This window comes from Paralichthys olivaceus, chromosome 10 (genome assembly GCF_024713975.1).
Source record: "Paralichthys olivaceus isolate ysfri-2021 chromosome 10, ASM2471397v2, whole genome shotgun sequence".
Classification (NCBI taxonomy): domain Eukaryota; kingdom Metazoa; phylum Chordata; class Actinopteri; order Pleuronectiformes; family Paralichthyidae; genus Paralichthys; species Paralichthys olivaceus.
The window spans coordinates 13169931-13190910 of NC_091102.1; the positions used below are offsets into that span (position 1 = coordinate 13169931).

General features: G+C 41.6%; 1 protein-coding gene across 2 annotated transcripts; it reads left to right on the forward strand.

The window, feature by feature from the left end:
* Positions 1–19983, forward strand: LOC109631061 (neuroligin-4, X-linked-like). 2 transcript variants are annotated; one of them, XM_069533224.1, is made up of 9 exons: positions 1–482; positions 1803–2759; positions 3925–4077; positions 7729–7914; positions 8443–8893; positions 9614–9827; positions 10588–10712; positions 15161–15770; positions 17045–19983. In XM_069533224.1, exons 2-9 carry the CDS (start codon positions 2282–2284, stop codon positions 17450–17452), a joined length of 2625 nt encoding a protein of 874 aa, XP_069389325.1. In that variant the 5' UTR covers positions 1–482; positions 1803–2281; the 3' UTR covers positions 17453–19983. The 2 variants fall into 2 exon arrangements, with proteins under 2 accessions (XP_069389325.1, XP_019945206.1); XM_020089647.2 differs by having other exon boundaries at positions 1–461.
* Positions 19984–20980: the final 997 nt, after the last annotated feature.

Below are 20980 nucleotides of genomic sequence, written 5' to 3' on the forward strand. Positions count from 1 at the left end.
TCAGTGGCTGCTGCCTGCCACACTGTCCAATCGCATCTAGGGAGAGAGAGGAAGAGAGGGAGAGAGAGAGAGAGAGAGATGGGGGAGGGAGGAGAAAGAAAGGGAGAGAGGGAGATTGATCATTTGAACGTCCTGGGCCTTGGATTCCTTGAAGAAACACTTCAGTTTTCTACTTAAATCCCAAACGTCATTTTTTTCTAATTTTGTTTATCCTCCTCCTCCTCCACCTTCCTCGGACTGAAGGCTTGAGGGTTGTGAGTGTGTGTTTCTTTTTTATTCACACCAAGGAGACGTGCCACCACCTCCACCACCTCCACCAGCAGCATCAGCAGCAGAAGCAGCAGCAGCAGCAGCAGCGGTGATAGAGGAGTATCTCCCCCCCACATATCCCATCCCGGGCACGTCGGATAAGCTGCAGCAGCGAAAACACGAGGCGAATATTGCGGTGGACGAAGAACATGGTGCGCGCTATTTCTCACCGGGTGCAGTATGCAACACACATTTTATCATTTAACACTCTTATTCTGCAGCGGGGATGCAGGTTTGGGCTTTTCCATTTTTGACCGTGTGTGTGTGTGTGTGTGTGTGTTTTTTTTTTTTTTGCCGTAGTCAGCTCCATCTCCTGCATCTACCTCCCAGCCAAGCGTTTTTTTTCTCTCTTTCTTTTTCTTTTTCCCCTCCTACTTGCTCTTATCTGTTTGTTTTTGCTCGGTGGTTGAGAAGAAAGAATGCGGCTCTGTTGTTTCTGTGTAGAAATCATAGAAGGAGGAGGGTGGCAGGCGGGTTTGCCTTGATAAATGGAGCAGTATTCATCAGCGTGTGTGTGATCACCACTGGAATGTTAACTAGCACCTTGGACAGCAACAATACAATACCACGTCCAACATGGGGAGGAGGGATGAGTCGCCTCTGCTGGTCATCTTTACAATCTAATGTCCGAAGTGTGTGTGTGTGTGTGTGTGTGTGTGTGTCATTACAGGGAAATTAATGTTGCTCTCTCTATGTGTTAATATTCTGCCCTAAGGCCCTCAGAGAGAGATAGCAGTGTCGGCTGGGGAGCAGCTGTGCGTGCGTGTGATCAAGAAAGTGTGTGTGTGCATCTTTGGAAGAGAAAGAGAGAGAGAGGGAGACAATCACTGTCTGTGTCTATTATTAAGATACATAATGAAGGTGTGTGTGCATGCATCTGTGGGAGTGAGATAGAGAACAAAGTGTGTGTGTGTGTGTGTGTGTGTGTGTCACAGGCGTCCTACCTTATGCTACATGCAGGTCAGGAGCCCTGCAGTGTATTCAGGGTTTAATTAAGCATGAGACGTGACTCTCCACCCCTCTCCAACCTCACCCGCTGCAACCCCCTCCCCACCTCAACCAGGGTCCTGTGATCTATGAAACAGTGTGTAGTGAGAATGTGACATATGTCTGCAGTTCAAAAAGGACACTCACACACACACACACACACACACACACACACACACACACACACACACACACACACACACACACACACACACACATACACACACATATGCCTTTACTGTGTGACACAGCAGCCCTGACAGTCTGACACCAAGTTAAGCTGAGCGGACAACATCTCGTTTGCCCTATCTATCGCTCTCATATCTATTTTTAACGTGAACAGCAGTGAGGTAGCACAGCCTATCGCTCTGATGTCATGTGCATCCCTCCTGTGGGTGTGTGTGTGACATTTGTATTAATTTTACACTGTGATTATTCCAATGACCACTAATTAAATCTTCCTCTTTTCTTTCCATCTCTCTGCCTCTTCTTCCTCTCTTTTCCAGGAGGCACTTTGGGCTTGTTATGGGGGTGACCGGAAGGAGAGAGTGACAGAGGAACAGTGATGCTACTGTTTACATAACGAGACACACACACACACACTCACACACACTCACACACACATTCACACACATTCACAAACAGACACACACACACAAGCTCGAATCGCCAGTCCAGGACATACACACTCACTTAAACACTTCCACACATACAGACACATATTCACTGACTGAGTCACCACACACTCAAAGGCAAAGAATCAGTGACTCACACACAGGAACACACACACACATTCATCAACGACAAACACACACAAGGGGAAAAGGTTGCTTGCAAGAGCCTGGACTGTTTGTCGTGTGTGCTATGGGCCAAGTTGAGCAGCAGCTTTGTGTTGGATACCTCTGAAAGTAACCCTCGTCCACCCTGGTCCCACCGTCCTCCTCTCAACATCCTCCATCTCCCAGCTACTCCTAAATACGCCATCATGTCTGAGTCAAGGACCAGAAGAACTCCCCCTCCCTCATCGTCTCTCCCACCCTTATCCTCCCCATTTGGGTTCCTATCCCTCCTCCTCTCCTTCGTCTTCTCCCTTTCTTTCTACCCGGTGTCGGCGCAGCAGACCGTGCCCGTCATCTCCACGGCACAGGGACGCATCCGTGGCATGCTGACCCCGCTGCCCTCAGATCTCCTGGGGCCCGTTATCCAGTACCTGGGAGTACCATACGCAAGGCCTCCAACGGGAGACCGGCGATTCCAGCCACCAGAGCCACCGCTGCCCTGGCCTGGAATACGAAACGTGACACAGTTTGCTCCCGTGTGCCCTCAGTCGCTGGATGAGAGGAGCATGCTGGGAGATATGATGCCATCATGGCTCACAGCTAACCTGGATATAGCGGCAACTTACCTCACTCACCAGAGCGAGGATTGTCTCTACCTCAATATCTACGTGCCCACTGAAGAAGGTAAGAGAACCCAGTGATGTGCATTTTGACTCAGTAAAATAATTTTGGCCTAGATTTGATCCACACTGTTACTCTGCCACATGATCAACCAGCCCACATACAACGTGGAATGATGACACTTGGGTGTTCCTCTGTCGTATGCCAGATCTGGGCTACAAGTAAGCAAAATAGCAAAAGGACATGTCAACCAAAGTTGCCAAAGGTGGCCCAAATTTGTTTTGTGCTCTTTGGGCCATATTCACCATTTACCACATGGGCCTCTTTAGGTTTATTTGTTTACCAAAAAAGGACACAAGAACATTTTTTGCGGGATATTTGGGACCACTTTGGACTCACATCCATTTTGTGTGAGCCAACTGCAGCATCATTGCCTCAAGTGGCCCACATCCATACGCTATCACTGTTGGGGGCAGAGGTAAATAAATAATCATCAGTCTAAAGTCAAATTAAAGTGGCACTGGCCACTAACCAGAGAGGTACACCACCAGCGTTTGGGCTGTGACAAAGGAACAAAATATGCAAGTGTCCTGTGATGGACAGGACACTTGCATATTGGCACTTGACTTAGCCTTCTTAAATAAATAAATAAAGTGAATAATTTAAGTTATTGAGTTGTTTTTTTTTTTATATCTGGGACACGCCACTCACCTATCCCCTCCAAACTCTGTATTCACACCACTTATTGAACCAACACTTAATATGCGGACACCTGCGCCAGTCGCCAAGGGGTTAACGCCTCTACTTGTGGAGCAAAGTGGGAAGGACACAGACTTGCTCATGCATACATATTGGTTCATACACATGCATGCGACTCCAGACACAAATACACACATGCTTGTACTTCTTCCTTGGTAAGGACACTCATTACCACAATACAAACCCCTGCCTCTTACCCTCACTGTGGCCGTCATAACTAAATCTGACGTCTAAGCATTGAAGGTGTGGACCAACCAAAATGACCTCACTATGTGCAGTCATACAGAACACACACACCAACCCCGAGCAAGGTAGAGATTAATTCTGCTTTTGTTTGTATAAGACCACATCATGGGGATGAAAGGTTGAGATGCAAAACAAATGGACATGTGGACACACTAACAGGTAGAATGGAGGGAAAAGGAAGCGGTCAGTCATCCTCCATCTTCTCTTTCTCTCTCTTTCCCAGACATCCATGAGGAGGGAGGTCAGCGTCCTGTAATGGTCTATGTCCACGGTGGCTCATACACAGAGGGCACTGGTAACATGATGGATGGCAGTGTGCTGGCAAGCTACGGCAACGTCATTGTTATTACACTCAACTACCGCCTGGGAGTACTGGGTAAAATTATATATCTTTCTATATCGAATTTATCGTGTACACATTTTGCTCATAGGAACTTTAAGCTGCTGTGAGTGTATATAGTTCATATGGATGTGACCATACTTCATATCTGTCTCTGTATCTGTATTCTACAATTTAGGCATCTTTCTCATTCATTTCAAATCACTTTTATTGTGGCTGTGATATATCAATCAAATAATATAGTAATTAACACAGGCTTTGTAGTGTCAGTTGCACTTCAGGGTAGGGCTCCACACACAGAAAACTATAGGCAGCAATCCATCAATCCTGGGTTCAAACAGCTGTAGTGTTGCTTCAGCAGCACACTCCACCTTTGAGCATGAACAACAGAAGTGCAATTACTGACAAGGTTCTCTGGGTAACCTGATATTATCTCTGTGATATCATATGCCTACTGTATAGTCATTTTATTAAGGGAGGAAAAAGGGCTAGAAGGAATGCATTGGATGCATTGTCTGCACATGAGTTGGGGTTTTAGCTGTTTAAAAAAATGAAATGGATGAATCGGACTGAATATTAAAGATGAAGTGGTATGGGATGAAGGTATTAGGGCTTGGCAGTAAAACAATGCAACAATTATCGCAATATAATTTTCATCAATAACAATATAATGGTTCAATATATATTGACATAAGGCTTATGCATTGTGTAAGCAGAGTGAGTCAGTTACTCAATATTGATCGACCAAAGATGTGCAAAATGTTTTGCTGTTAATCAGGTGTTAATCATTCTCTGATCATAAAGAAGAGTTAAAATCACAGCCGTCACTCAGGTAAACTTTAATAATGTGACATTTATCATAATAATTTACTAATTCAAGTGATTTAAAATTGTTGTTATCATTTTAGGACATATCGTCCAGCCCTAGAGGATACACACGTTTAATCCAAAACAGTGGTCAGTTACCACATCTGGTAAAAACCTCCACAATTCTGTTCACAGTTTAAATCATATAATCACATAACTCAGTATTTTTTAAATATTTAAATCCACATTCAAAGTTGTTTTAATTCAGTGCTATTTCCCTTTCACATAGGTTGTCTCATTTTTATTGGATGACATGCATTTATCAGTAAAGAGCTCCAAATTACTAGAGTATTGATGCCATGTCCACTTGTGAATTGTACACACCATTGCTCTTTACTTCCAATTTTATAGGTAATCATGGCATAGGTATCATTTTCCCCATTGCCTAATTTCTTTGGGGAAATGACCATTTTCTATACATAAAATGAGATATTGTTTTTTTTGGATCACCATCTGGACTGTTTAATCCTTCAACGAGCTATAAAATGGGAAATCATTAGAGAGTTGTTTTTTTTACCCAGAGCGCCATTATTTGTATTTATTTATCTATTTTCTTATTTGTTTGAGTGGAAATATGTTCAAAATGGGTGTCCCTAGAGGAAAAAAAAACCCTGAAGCCATTTATATCCATTACTAGCTTCAACTCTAATCTGATCTTGTTTTTTTACCTCCATGGCTCTGCACGGGGGAAAATCTGTTTCCCAGTGGTTTTTCTAATTTTAGACAGGTATCTGAAGCTTGCAGGCTGAATGAATAAAAATATCTTAGAATACAAGCTTCTTAATCTTTTTTCTGGCTGTAATTATAATATATAATAACATAATACCATAATATATATATTTTTCTTTACCTCAGCCTGGGCGGGAGCACAGGAGGGCTAGTGAAGACATCAGTGACTGTACAGTGCATGAGGGCATGTGCACTGAGTAGTGTCACAGCCTTTATATTGATTACAGTAAGCCAGAGGTATTAGATGATCATTCTATTGGTTAAGTTAAATCATGTCCTCACTCTAATTGATTGGTTTCCACTATTCAATAATATTATTTTATTTATATGCCATAATCATTTGTTTGTCTCTTATATGCATTGATGTTGTAGTGGGTGAGTGTTATTTTGTGGATTTTTTATATTTTCAATTTTTTAGCAAATCATGACTTATTTTAATAAATGCAAAAGTAAAGGCAGAATTCTCAGGGCATTTGGCTGCTCTTTCTCCTTAAATAATTAAGTTCTCCTTTTTTTCCGCCCTATCTTTTTATGTGGTTTTAACACATTTTGTGTACACACAAAGCATGATAATACAGTATGTGCCATTTTTCTCTTCCAGGAGGAAAGCCACTTATGGTTCTCCTTAGAGATTTTTTGAAAACAAACTGGAGCTGGAGTTGAAAACATTTTAAAGGGTTAAAAGATTCAACAAACCAAAAATATTGATTTCAGTTTAAGAGATCCCTGCCGTCTTTTCCATTTTTTAGAGGCTTTCATTGCTTTCATAGATATTGATTTTAAAAGAGGGCATAAATCTGCAACTGCTTTGAGAGTGAAACTAAATTCTGTCTAGTTTTGACGTTGGGATAAAAAAAACGTAATTACCACAGTGAACCAAACAAATCCTATAGTACATGCTTCATTTTGTCTACATCCTCTGTTTTTACACCACCTTCTATATGATCTTCATCATCATCTCCATGATCCACCATCCATCCTCACAAACCGCTGTCTTCCTCTCCTCCCTTGTCATCATAAGCGTGAATGAGGTGAGCCCATATAATACAATACATTGTATAATCATACACACTGTTCATTCTTGCTAATCTCTCTCTTATCAGCTGGAATTGGAGCATGTTCCTGCTGAAATGTAAAGAACGACTGACCTAAATCTCACTACAGTATGCAGGCACACATCTAGCAGTATATTTGAAGGCGTGCTGAAACTGTTATTACAATCCAATTAACATAATATCCATATAATGTTATTTTTGCATGACAGGGATTTCTGACAAAATGCACATAAGTGATAGAATGTATTATTTTAACAGCGCTGCTTTTCTTGCTCATTATACTCTTGTGTGTTTAGGGCCAGCTTGAGGTTCAAAGAAACGAGTGTCTGCAGTAATGAGATATACTGCAGTGGAGTGAGCCATTAGGATCCTTTGTGTTTACTTAATAAAGTCAGCAGTAAAGGGAATAAGGGATGGTTGCATTTGCAACCACGTATTTGTGTAGGTTGATGTCTCTGTGTGTGTGAGCTGATAGTGCTCTACATGCATATGTATGTCCCCTGTTGGTTTGATTCAAGTTCCAAGGGACTGTAAGGGAGGTACATATTTCTTTATTCATTTGCTCTTTAAATATATGATGAACGAGACGTGCATAATTTATCTTAACAGTGGGGATGCCATGATAGCATGTCCAACCTATCAACCCCCCACTGTGTACCCATTTGTGTTGATGTATAATATTATGTAAGGCTCATTATTTTACAAGTTTTATCATTGCTATTATTATTAATATTATATATATATATATATATATTTAGGTAGCACTTTTCAAAAAATGGTTTGCAATGAGCTTCACATTAAAAACAGAAAGTAAATGCAGCACAATTACAAACTTAAAAAAGTTAATGCAAGAGAAAATAGATAAATTAAAGCAGTAAGAAAAAACAAATGTCTAGTTATAAACAAACATCAATAAAAACAACAAATAAAGCAATAAAACAAACAAACTAGTCAAAAAAGTGGTATAAATTTTAAATAATGTGGTATATGTTATACCATGTGTATTAAAGGCATCCCTCTTTCATTCTGCCTGTAGGGTTTCTCAGTACCGGTGACCAGGCAGCAAAGGGGAACTATGGCCTGTTGGATCAGATCCAGGCTCTGCGCTGGGTGAAGGAGAACATCGCAGCCTTCGGAGGAGACCCAAGCAGGGTCACCGTGTTTGGATCCGGGGCCGGAGCCTCCTGTGTCAGCCTCCTAACCTTGTCTCATTACTCTGAAGGTAAGGGAAGACAGAATGGCTGCTCTCCTCTGAATGTATATGACACAGATGTGGAGAGTTTAGGCAAATGGACAGGAAGGCCCCTGTGATCGTTGGGACTGGGAAAGCTTTGACATTTAGGGTTATGAAACTTGTCAAGGTGTCCAGTGGACCAATACATCATTTACTGGTATAAATGCCTGAATAAGCCTTTGAATCATACAGTAGATCTTTCCAATGACTCACATAGCTCAGAGCTGAATTATTTGAATCTTTTAACCCTCACCTACTTGAACCTGCTGCAATAACCATGACCTGTTGTTCTCCTGAATAATTCATGTCCATTCAATGTTCTTGTAATGGGATTATTTGTCCTGCATCTGTTTTGAAATGTAGTGTGTAACCCCTTCAAGTGTGCAATCATATGCATTGTATGCTCATGCATGCATGTGTGGGTGCATACGCCTCCATACATGTATACATGTATGTGCCTCTGTGCTTTTATTCACCCGTTTGTATTCATGTTTGTGTGCTCATGTGTTATCTTAGACCTGTTCCATAGAGCCATCATCCAGAGCGGCAGCGCTCTGGCCAGTTGGGCTGTCAACTACCAGCCAAGCAAGTACGCCCGACAGCTTGGCGAGCGAGTGGGCTGCGGCATCGATGACAGCACCCAACTGGTCGCCTGCCTTCAGGGCCGGAGTTACCGGGAACTGGTGGAGCAGAACATAACGCCGGCCAAGTATCACACAGCTTTTGCCCCCGTGATTGACGGTGATGTCATACCGGATGACCCCCAGATTCTGATGGAGCAGGGGGAATTTCTGAACTACGACGTGATGCTGGGGGTTAATCAGGGCGAGGGCGTGAAGTTCGTGGAGGGCATCGTGGACTCAGAGGACGGCGTCACTGCTGAGGACTTTGACTTCGCTGTATCAGACTTTGTGGATAGTTTATATGGATACCCAGAAGGCCGAGACACACTGAGAGAGAGCATAAGGTAAGTGACTGCGTGTCTGAATATATTCAAAAAGGAGTTTGGCATTCTAACAAATACATTTATTTGCGGTGGCATTGCTGATACCATTCTCATAACTGACCCTTAAATATGAAGCTCGTGTCAGGAGATGATTAGTGTAGTGTTAAGACTGGAACAGTCTTAAAAAGGGTGTATCTTAAAGTTAAAAAATCCACCCATAGCAGCAACTAGGGCTCAGTAATAAACACATTATGTCAGTTTATTTAGCTAAGTCTGGAACATGGTCCATGAGATCTGACCCAAGGTTCATGTCTTTGTTACACTGTTTACATTTAATCTGGTTAATTTTGGTTTTATTTTGTAATTTAAGGAGCAAACTGAAGACTTGTGTATGACACATGTATGTCTTGTTGTCAGCACCTACGTCATCTGCGTCAACCTACTGTGTATGCTAGACATTGATGGGTTGGTAGACAGGCGTGTGTCTGTTGTCAGCGTGTTGTCAATAGGGCTATACTGTCCACTAACGTTTTTCAATAAAGTGCATGTTAAAAGTGTACTATCCATTGAATGGATTATGCAATCCTGTGAGCTGCTTCCACCTCTTTTTCTTCGTCTATTGTATTTTGCACAACCCAAGAGCAACAATATATTTTTTTATATTGATTAATAGAAAGATGTGGCTTGATTATTCAGGTGACCAATTAGCTTGTTGGCTGATTTTAAATGTATTCATTGAAGGTTCATGTACACGGACTGGGCAGATCGCGACAACGCAGAGACAAGACGGAAGACTCTGGTTGCGCTATTTACAGACCACCAATGGGTGGCGCCAGCAATTGCCACAGCTGACCTTCACGCTCAGTATGGCTCTCCCACCTACTTCTACTCCTTCTACCACCACTGCCAGAGTGATGCCACTCCGCCCTGGGCTGACTCTGCCCATGGTGACGAGGTAAGGATCTCACAGTGCGGTATTACTTTAAAGAAATAATATTAGTGATTGTTGTTGTTGAAGTTAAATAAGTGTGATTGCGACGGTAGATATCAGGGAAAGGAGTAAAAAGATGTCAAACTCCACGTAATTACCGGGTGGTTACAACTCTAAATTGAATCAAGATGCAAATGATGGTGACTAATGTCTCAAAGACTTTTGAATTATTTATACAATGAATAGGGAGCTCTTGGTTTGGATACCCTTGAAGTGTTTCGCCACATTGATCTGTTCAAAGTGATTAATAAGTCAAATCAAGCAACTCACTACAGCATGAAACATCTGAAATATACTTTGCTGCAGGTCTGATTTGGAAGCTGTCTTATTTACTTGTGTATTTACTGCTCAGATGAATATGAGTTTATCATGGTGATATTCTCTTAGGTATTTATTAAGCTTTGAACTGTTCGTTTCCATGTTTTTTTTATTTAGTTGCACACTTGATTATCTGATGTTCCACACACTGAACTGTATCTGTGTGTGTGTGTGTTGCATGTGAGTGGGGAGGTATTAGTGATGACTTGTCAAGCTGAAGATGAGTCTTATGACCTGAGTTTAAGTTCAGTGAACTTAGTTCACTGCAGTTGCATATGAAGTGGTATCTGTCTTCACTGCGATGGGGCTAGAGTTTGACATGATTCAGTTGCTGTCGATAGAAGGAATGAAATGTGACTCCGACAGTAAACTATACCAACATGTATGTGTGTGTGCATTTGTGTAGGTGCCCTATGTGTTCGGCGTGCCCATGGTGGGACCCACTGATCTGTTCAACTGTAATTTCTCCAAGAACGACGTGATGCTGAGCGCAGTGGTTATGACTTACTGGACCAACTTTGCCAAGACTGGGTGAGCTATGACATGTTCACTACTGTTGGATATCGGATATTATAGAAAGTGATAAAAAATGGCCTCTTTCTTGGCCCATGTCCCATTCTTTCATTAGGTTTCATGGAAAGTATGCTCCTTAGCTTTTGCAAAATCCTGCTGATAAACAAACAGACAAACCAACCAATAAACTAGAATGACATTCAGTGGAGTGCAGTGCATATGTCCACGAAGGTCCAACCGTAAGTCCCCTTAAATTCAAATCAAGCTGCACCAAATAACATACTCTTAGATATCAGACTTTTAAAAATAAAGAACTATAAATCTATAAATCATTTCCTGGTAAAATGTTGAAAATGTTGAAAAATCTTGCACTGTTTACAAAAGTAAGAAAAAAATCCTCTACACTGGTGAACCCTGCCTTTTATCTAATGTCAACTGGGATTGGCTCCACCCCTCTGTGACCCTGAAATGATAAGCGGTATAGATAATTCATGAATGGATGGATGGATGGATGGATAATCCTCACCTTCATATAGACAATGTCTCATATTAGTGAATGAGAGCCAGGAAATTTAATCACATTAAAATATGCAAAAGAAAAGCACTGCTGTCGATGAAAGATCAGTCCTTTTTCATGCTTTTCTCTTTTACTCTGTGAGGAGACAAGGTTTTGGCAACATGAAGTGTTGTTGCTGTAACTGTGGACAGCTCACTCCTGATTTTACAGGAACAAATCTCCTCCAAGCTACAAATGAGACAGCCAAGATTCTCCATGGTGTCATCAAGAAAAACAACACAACGCCCCTCCACTTTGCTTCAACTTTTCCTTATGTTTAATTTGCTGTACCAGTAAATTGTAAACATGTGTATAGTGTAGTTATCTGACAGGGTTTAAACACAGTGATGCGATAATCAAAGATGCAGAGTAAAAGGGAGAAGATAACAGGGTTTGATTTCTGTAGCATTAAGCAAAATGATGTCCAGCAAATTATGTTTGTATGCAGCTAATTTACATGAGTTAGATACAATTTGGAAAATAAATGCAAATGTGTGCAGCAGAGCTAGATTAAATCCAGCATCTCTGTCAAGTTATTCTGTCATGATAAGCAATATTTTAATACAATAACAACTTTTTCAGAAAAATAATAAGCTCACAGCTGAAGGATGTGTTGTTGTAATGTATTTCCCTTGAAAAGGTGTCTGACAAGAAGACAGTGCGACTTTAGATACAATCATGAAAGCAGCACTGCAGACTAATTTTGGCAGAGGGAGCCCACGGGTTCTCCGTCATGTCGAAATATTGACGAGGCCTCTCTTCTTTGGACCTTGGCTGAGAGAGTTAAAGAATCCCCGCTCTTGAAAGAGTCCTTGAGGAAAGCCAAGGTAGTGTCCTGAAAGAAAAACGAGAGGCTGGCCTCAGTTTGATAAATCTTCTCTTATCCTCTCTCTGTCTTCCTCACTCACTTGTTTATGGGCAAAAAGTGGTGCAATGAAGACAGAGCTTTTTTTCTCCCCCTGTTAAGTTAAATAAAAAAATCAAATGATGCCAGTAGCTAAAAAAAAGATTCTGGATATCTAATTCATTGAATTGAAAGTGAAACTATCTGCCAGTGGCTAAAAGAAATGCAGTTGTTAAAGAGAGAAATCCACATTAAAACTTTAAAAAACCTGACAATCCGCACTGATAAGAGCACCTTTTATCTCTCTGCTCTGACATGATATACACAAGTTGAAAGTAATTGTTGAGGATTGACCCTCTTTCTGCAGTGCTCCAAGTGAATAATTACCAGTAATTAATCCAATCGAGGCTTGCTCCACCGAGAGATCTTCAGATTTACAGAGGCATCTGCAGTCTAGACCTTGATCTAAATCACAGCAGAACCTTGCTATCTCACAACATGCAATACAGAATCAGGACAGTGCTCACACATATTTTGACTGTCTTTAATGCAAGTAAGCACCTCCCAGCTTATAGCCCTTTACTGTGGTTACCACTGCAGCAGACTGCAAAGGAAAATCCCCAAGGAAGGATGTAAAGATTCCAGCATGCTCTTCTAGTTAATGCTGCGAACTAAATCATAGGATTTACACACTATTTTTAAAAGTTGAAACTTAATGGGATTGAAAAGGGCACGACTGCATATTTTACCTCGCCCTCCCTCCCTCTCTAACATTAACACACTGACCACCACTATAACAGTCAGACTGACCATCCGCAGCAATGGGAGTTATCCTACCTTCGACAGTTTGCGGGCTGTCGGTGGCCATCCATAAAGATGTTACTGTCTTCAGCAGGAAGTCATGATTTACCATAAACTTGGTCAATCCTGGTTTTTCTGTGCACATTTAAGCAGCAAGCATAATTCTACTGAGACGTTGTCATTTCCCACACCCCCACCCAAGCCCGTTGAGCTCCCAAAGTTAATCATGTCGAGATACAAAGTAATATTCACATGAATTTTGGTGAAAGTCCATCCATGTGTTGTTGAGTTAAGGCTCTGGCTAAGACTAGGGGCGCTGTGGATGTCACGTTACCTCATGTATTTTTTCGAAGACCCAACATGGGCACATAAATCCATGCGCATGTGTGCGGGTAGGTCTTCTTGCTGGCTGCCTTTTTGTGCCCCGCTCATAAGGTGGTGATTGACAAGTGAGCACATTGTCTGTAACTGGCAAGTCTGAGAAGACATGCTGCTGTTTCATTTACGACATCTGAGCTGCTGACAGGAATAAGTCGGCGAATCGACAAATAAATGTGTCAGGGAGAGGATTTCTGAGGATATGTTCACTGTACTACACACACACACACACACACACACACACACACACACACGCTGAAACTTTTATGTTCACTGGAGGGGGAAACATCCACACACTGTACAAACAGCAGGAGCTTGAACTGTGCATTAACCGAAATGTTAGGCATATGGACTAAAATCAATGATCTGCAACCAGACCACCTTTGAGCTATGTGTACAGAAATATAAAACTTGTTTTTCATTGTACAAGTACTTTTTTGCCACTGGTTTGTCTGTGTGATACTTGGATATTGATTAGAGAGATGTGTGCCAGGTTCGGTGAAACTGGCCAGTGAGAGAGAAACTCAGCCTCTTCGGGGGACGGAAGCCAGCAGGAAAAAGTCCTCCGCAGCTCACTGACATTTGAAAAGCTGAAAATCATGAAATACTGTATTTGTGCTTTCAATGAATATGTGGAATCCACACCGTAGAGACAGCATGTGGGTGTATTCTCTGCCGCTTTTCATTTTTGGGACTTATTTTAGGCCTCTGTTGAGGGAGGCTGTAGTCATTAGCAGCTATTCACCATGATGACTTTGCTTTCATACAGTCAAAATGCTCAGAGCTGTATCGCTGTTGCTGAGCGAATATTTTTTCTTTTTTCTTTTTTATTTCTGTATTGTTTTGTAAATGGTTTCAGCCAGTAGGCAATTTGTAGGGGGATCAGGTGTGTCACCCTTGACAACCTGTCAATTATGCCATCCCCTCTCAGCCACCCCCCATCCCCCATGAGAGAGAGGGTGCTGTGTGTGCAGAATTTGTATGTGCAGGTGAATATCTACTTCCTACAAGGAGATAATGTTTTCTTCTGCTTTTTCTTGGTTGTTAGTTATTTTGCAGGATTAAGCAAAAACTACTCAACCAAATTAAATTTGGCAGAGGGATAGGGCTGCCACCCGCCAATAGAACGGACGGCAATCGAAGAAGAAGAATAAGAGGACACAGTTGTTGGCGTTAATGCACCTTGACGTTGGTTGCCACCCGCTGATAAACCCAACAAAGAAGAATACATTTTGAGGACTGATATTTATGAGTGTCTACAATTTGGTGCGGAGCCTAATAAAAATCTGAATCTAGTTAATTTAAATGTGGTTTCATAAGGGGACTGCTGGGCCTTGGTGGAGGTATGCATTCTGCTAAGTGCCATTCTAGCTAATGTTGCATATTAAACCGCCAGATCCACAGTTAATTTTTAAAGGTTGAATACTAATGGGATCGAAAAGAACACAACGACAGCGGTCTTTGCCTTTCTCTTTCCCTCTCTCCCACACAAACACACTGACCTTCTGTCACAGTCAGATTGACCATCAGCGGCACCAGATGAAGTCCAACCCTTGTCGGTTTGTCAGTGGCCATCGTTAAAAATGTTGCCATGTTGGCAGGAAGGACAGAGCATAAACTTCGTAGATACTGGTTTTGCTGTACTTGTTCATGCAACAAGCATATTTCTACTGAGAGGTTGTTATCCCCATACCCCCACCACAACAGCTCCGAAAGTTAGTCATGTTGAGCTACACGCCCGAGTAATATTCACAGCAAGTTTGGTGAAAATCTTTCCATGTATTGTTGACTTGTTGAGTTGAGGGGGGTTGGTGACTATCCCTTAATAAACAAATCTCTTACCCTTACATGTGAATAAATAAGTCATTGTGTTTCCCTTTTTTACAGTGATCCAAACCAGCCAGTTCCTCAAGACACCAAGTTTATCCACACGAAACCGAACCGCTTTGAAGAAGTGGCCTGGTCTAAGTACACCCCAAAAGAGCAGCTGTATCTCCACATCGGCCTCAAGCCCCGAGTCAGAGACCACTACCGTGCCACCAAAATCTCTTTCTGGCTTCAGCTGGTGCCTCATTTGCATCATGTCAATGAGCTCCTACAGTCGGTGTCCTCCTTCACGCATAGTCCCTCTCCGCAGGACGATACCCCTTACTCTTACACTAAGCGGCTGGCCAAAGGTTGGCCTCCAAGCAGCACACGTCACCCAGGCTCGCAGGGAGGTACCCCGCAGCCTCCAGAGTCTGCTTTGGGGCAAGGCGGAGAAGAAAACGGGGTCCGCATCCCTAATGAGGACTACTCCACTGAACTCTCTGTGACCATTGCTGTGGGAGCCTCCCTGTTGTTTCTCAACATCCTTGCGTTCGCGGCGCTGCTGTACAAGAAGGACAAGAGACGTTTGGAGCATCGTAGGCCCCGCCCACTTCCTCCACCGAGACGAGATATCACACCTGCAGATGTCGCCGCCCACCTACAGGGGGAAGGACTGATGTCATTACAGGTTAGTCGATGAGTTATAGTACTTTTATTTGCATGTTTCCCTTTGTGCTGCCCATATATGCAATGTATGAATGGGTGAATGGTTTGCATTGCCTGTGTGCTTTACAGCTACACATGGAATTAGTTATTTAGCTTACACTGAATATAGTTGTGCTAATTGCTCAGAATTTGCACGTTATTTTAAGTGTAAGTAACATGAAGCCAGATGAGGTCGTCTGCGACTCTCTGAATGAAATCCTCTCTTGCCAGTGGAGCAGCTGGCGGTGGAGCTGCCAGTAGAGCACTGCTGTGAAACACAGCCTGTGATCAGCAGACACCATCAGTGTGTGATTGTGTGAGTGTGTTTTGATGCATGTGTGAGCTGTGTCCAGTTACCTGATTTGTTGTTTCTTTTTTTTGCCTCCCGTTTCATCCAGTCACTACTTGGCCGCTTTTGAGCTGTTAGTTGCTTTAGAATCTCAGATTACTGTCAGTGAGGTACTTTCATATAGCTGAGCATTGCAGCTGGTTTATTATTTTTTTAATTAGTTTTGTGTTTTAGTTTTAAAATTGTTAAAAGTTGTTTCTACTCATGTGGTGTTTTATCACTAGAGACATATGTGTGATTTATCTGCTGTACATTAGTCTGAATAATAAAATTTAAAAAAGCACACACTAGCCCTGCAAAGGATTTTGGTTTGTTGGACAGGTTTGCAGACTGGAACAAATTTGGGACTTTAATGACCTCAACTTTTACTGCATTGTTTGTGATTATAAATAAAATGAAATGAGCTATGCATGGAAGGTGCTGTTTTACAAAAAAACCCATCATTTGATTACTTTGTATTTATATGCAAACGTTTACCATATCAAACTAAACTAGTGTCATAAAAGAAACTCATTCACATTATATGGTGATATTTCAGGGTAGACCCTGCCTCTCGCCCAATGTCAGCTAAGACTAGCTCCAGCCTACCTGGGACGCTCAAAGGATAAGTGGAATAGATGATGGTTGATTGGCTGATTAATTGACTTTAGTCAACAGAAAATTTATTGGCAACTGTTATTTATTTTTAGTGACTTTTAAAGCCACAGTAAAATGAAAAAATATTCTCCAGCTTCTAAGTGGTGAGAAAACAACACAGGAGATCTGAAAGCATCATCTTGAGCTTCAGGAAATTTTGATGGGAATTTTAAACTTTTTTCTAAAATGTTTTAGCAACACACATGTATAATTATATGTTTCTGTTTTCCTTATTGTCATGTCAACACCTCTGCAATCATTCTTATTTGTAGGTGAAGCAGCTCGAGTGTGATGCAGCATCGGCAGACGAGAGGAACAACACTCACCACCATCATACTCTGGACACCCTGGACGCTCTGGACGGCTTGGACACCCAGGACATCTACAGCACACTGGACACTGTGCGCCTCACCTGCCCGCCTGATTACACCCTAACCTTGCGCCGCTCACCTGATGATGTCCCCCTCATGACCTCTCTGACCCCAGGATCGCTGCCGGTGACCCCTGGGTCACACCCTGTTACCCCGGCGACGCCTATGACCCCCATGACGCCTGGATCGGTGGTGGGGATGAGGATGGGGCATCCTCACCAGGGATACACACACCACAGCCCGTATAGTAATACACACTTGCCACACACACACATCTCTGCGCACACACACTCTACTACACGTGTATAACCGCAGCAAAATACTTGCACACACTGGGACATCATTAAAACACACACACACACACAAACATATATATATACAAACACACATACACACACACACACACACAAACATCCGTGAAACAAAAGACTTAAATACCTCTACTAATTACCCTGCAGGATTGTTACAGATGGAGAGACTGAAAGACATTTTCAGTAACAGGATGAAGAGACAGACAGCTGTGTGTTGCATGTGGAACTGAAGACAGACTGGATCCCATGAGATGCAGTTCTATGCATCATTCGCTCATAACCTGGAATTTGACGAGCCAAGACATCCATCAACTGTCTCAAAACCCACTTTGGATATTAAATCTTCTGCTTTTTTTCTCCAGCTGAAGAGGAAGAGGAGCGCTGTGGCAAAAAAAAGGGGTCAGTAATTGATTGGTTTACATCCCCTACTGTACTTACGCTGCACAGCGAAGCAGCAGCCGGCAACTAAACAGAGCAGATGCAGACCTGAGCTGTTAGGGATACCACACACAGACTGCTGATGCCAACTTGAACAACCTGTGAAATGTGAATGTAGCATTTTTTTTCCAAGAAACGATCAAAGGCCCTATCTGCCAAGGATCAAACTAAGCTGAGGAGAAAAATATCAACTGTCAGCGAGAGATGGATGTAAAAACAGACAGGGAGGAAGAAGGGGGTTAAAGAAAAAAAGAGCATTATTTGAAGGAAAAGTTAGGCAGTTTGTGGGAAAGAGATTAAGATTGAACTGAGAGGGATTTACCAGCTGTGAGAGCGAGGGAGACGAAGTGAGATGGAGTGATATGGAAAACACAGAAAATGAAAATGTGTACCAAGAGACAGAAATTAGCTTCAGAAGAACAAAGGGCCTCTGAAGCGTCGCCAGACTTACTGAAGAATCACTCTAACCAGCTACGTGTTCAACCCTTGTATATAGAAAGGAAAGATACAGATGATATATTATGATTTATAGCATTTACCTGCTCTTGCATTAAAAACATGACTTATTTAACCACATTATTGCTTTCATTTCAGATATTACTATATTATTGTATAGATGTCCTGAAGCAAGGCTGGTTGTCTTTCTATCTCACCCTCTGTAATATGTACACAGTACCTTTATTTAAAGGCTGTATTTGCTATGCACAGTCATTTCAGTAATTATTAACTATCTAAGCATCTAGATACTTGTTTAGCAGTTAAAGTTTAGGACATTCTTCACTCCATCCTGTCTATTTGTTTGACCATTGGATGAGAAGCTTGTACTGTGTAGATAATGCAATATTGGTTTGATGATTGAGCACCAGCCAAAAACCATGACCTTTAACCCTTTGTACCTAAACCCTCCCTGTCCCTTCCCTGATGTTCCTGAATTTTTAATTAAAGGCCTTACTTTTAATACCCTGTAGACACAAATATCATTAATGTTTCAGTACACAGACAGGTGGCGATGATTCAGGGGGTCCCGAGTCGTAGCCTGTCCCAAAAATGCTCTCTTGCATTTTCCAGACTTAAACACCTTTAGGGTTCCTGGTATTTCTGGACGAGCCCCTGCTTGAGCCACCCAGTGCTGGCTAAAGGAAATCGGCCAAGTTGTTTTGTAATTTATTATGTCATGTCCTCAGCAGCTCCCATGGTCTATAGGATAAATGTGAATCTGTCACTCAAACCGTTTAGTTTACGACCTGCCACCATGTCAGTTCATGGACGATCTGTGTGATAGTGTGAGAGATATGACATTGAAGGCAAACACGCCTCTAAACATGTAGTGTTTTAAGCCTTAATATCTTTTATATGGAGCATTGGTCTTTTACAATTTTCAACCAAAATCTACAACCAATCCCTTGTTGAAATGCTTTATTTCACAAATATGTTTAAGTTGAAGGAGAGTTTGAGCGCTATGGTGGTTACTGCTCTGTGTGAACATAAGGACAAATACAGCTCTTATTAAATAAATTCCAAACAGCTGATAAGCCATGTTGGAGAGATATGGTGCCATCAGACCAGCCACTATCTGGTTGCTAATATGAAGCTATAGAAATCTTGTATCAACCAATTAACCAAACCCAAACTCCTAATGTCATCCTAACCGGTAACCAAAGGCCGCTTATATTATAACTTTCCTGTATTATTCTCTTTTATTTCTTCCTTTCCTTTCCCTAACCTTTCCTTTGTCCCATCCAAGCCCGTCCTCCCCCTCTCCCAGCCTCACCTGTGCGACCACATGCAGCTTTGTCACAGTGAGGCCTATTTAACCTCCTCTCATCCTAAGTAACTTCCTCATGAGAGATTTTTAGTTCATTGTCAACAAAAAACGCAAAAATTGAAAGCTGAACATTTTGTGGATGGCAAGCAAAGAAGTTTTAGAAAAATAATATAAAAGTAACATTTAATGGATGTTTGATTGTTTTAATATTTTTTTCATATGGGTTTGTTGACTCAGCGGATGGCTGGATTGTGTCAAGCATAAAACATTTCTGCTGCATTTTTGAAAAATAAAAATATCAGTATTTTACAATTTATGAGCATTTTAAATGTCTGTTATGTCTTAATTCTGAGAATTTGTTAGAATTTTGCGAGGAATTTCTAATCTTTCATTGTCTTGACATATCAGGTATAATGTAGTCATTGAAAAATCACTGTAATTTTCAGCAGTGGTAGAATGTACATTGAAACTCTAAGGAATAGTTTAGCATGCTGGAAATACACATATCTGCTTTCTTGCAGAGATATAGATGAGCTTGTTACCACTGTCATGTTTAAATATCAAGCTATAGCTAGCAGACAAGTGGAAACAACTTGTTTAAGTCAGCTCATGGATAACAAAATGTACCTATACCAGCCTGTACTTCAAGCTCAGTTCATAGTTCCTGTATACATTGGTCCATGTTTTAGGAAGGTTTTTGACCTTACAGCAGGTTTACCTGGACTTTTTCTCCAATTGAACAAGAGTCGAGGAAGTCACAGCACCTTGCCAAGGCGTTACAGCCCCAAAAAACGAAGAAGCCATAACCTGTCACTTCTAGACTTTGGGTTTTTTCGCTGATAAAACAAATTAAGTTGTTGGTTATAGCCATAGACTGATAAACATGCCCAACCAATCATGAGTTAGTCTCTGAGTCATGATGTTTGACTACGTTGTTATTGCATCTTATAACTAAAACCAAATTTACTAGAAACATTAACCAGCGAAACAGCAGTGTGGTAAGAACAACCTAAAATGGATCATGTCCAATCCACTAACATGGATGAGGCAGGATTTGCTGCAAGTCGTCCATCTTTATATACAGTCTATGGTTATAGCCTACTGAACCGTAGCATCAGACTCGCTGTTTACCGCTACGTCCAGTTTTTGTGAAGCTAAAAAAAGTGGCTGATATCTATAGACTTAAATAAGACACTGAATCCTTTGGATTCTAGTACAAGAAGGCAAACAAACCAAGAGAAATTCTAACTAATCCTAAGGTTTTTATGAAACCTATGTAAAAAGAATTTTGTATGGATTATCTTTTAGCTTTTCGCTATACTG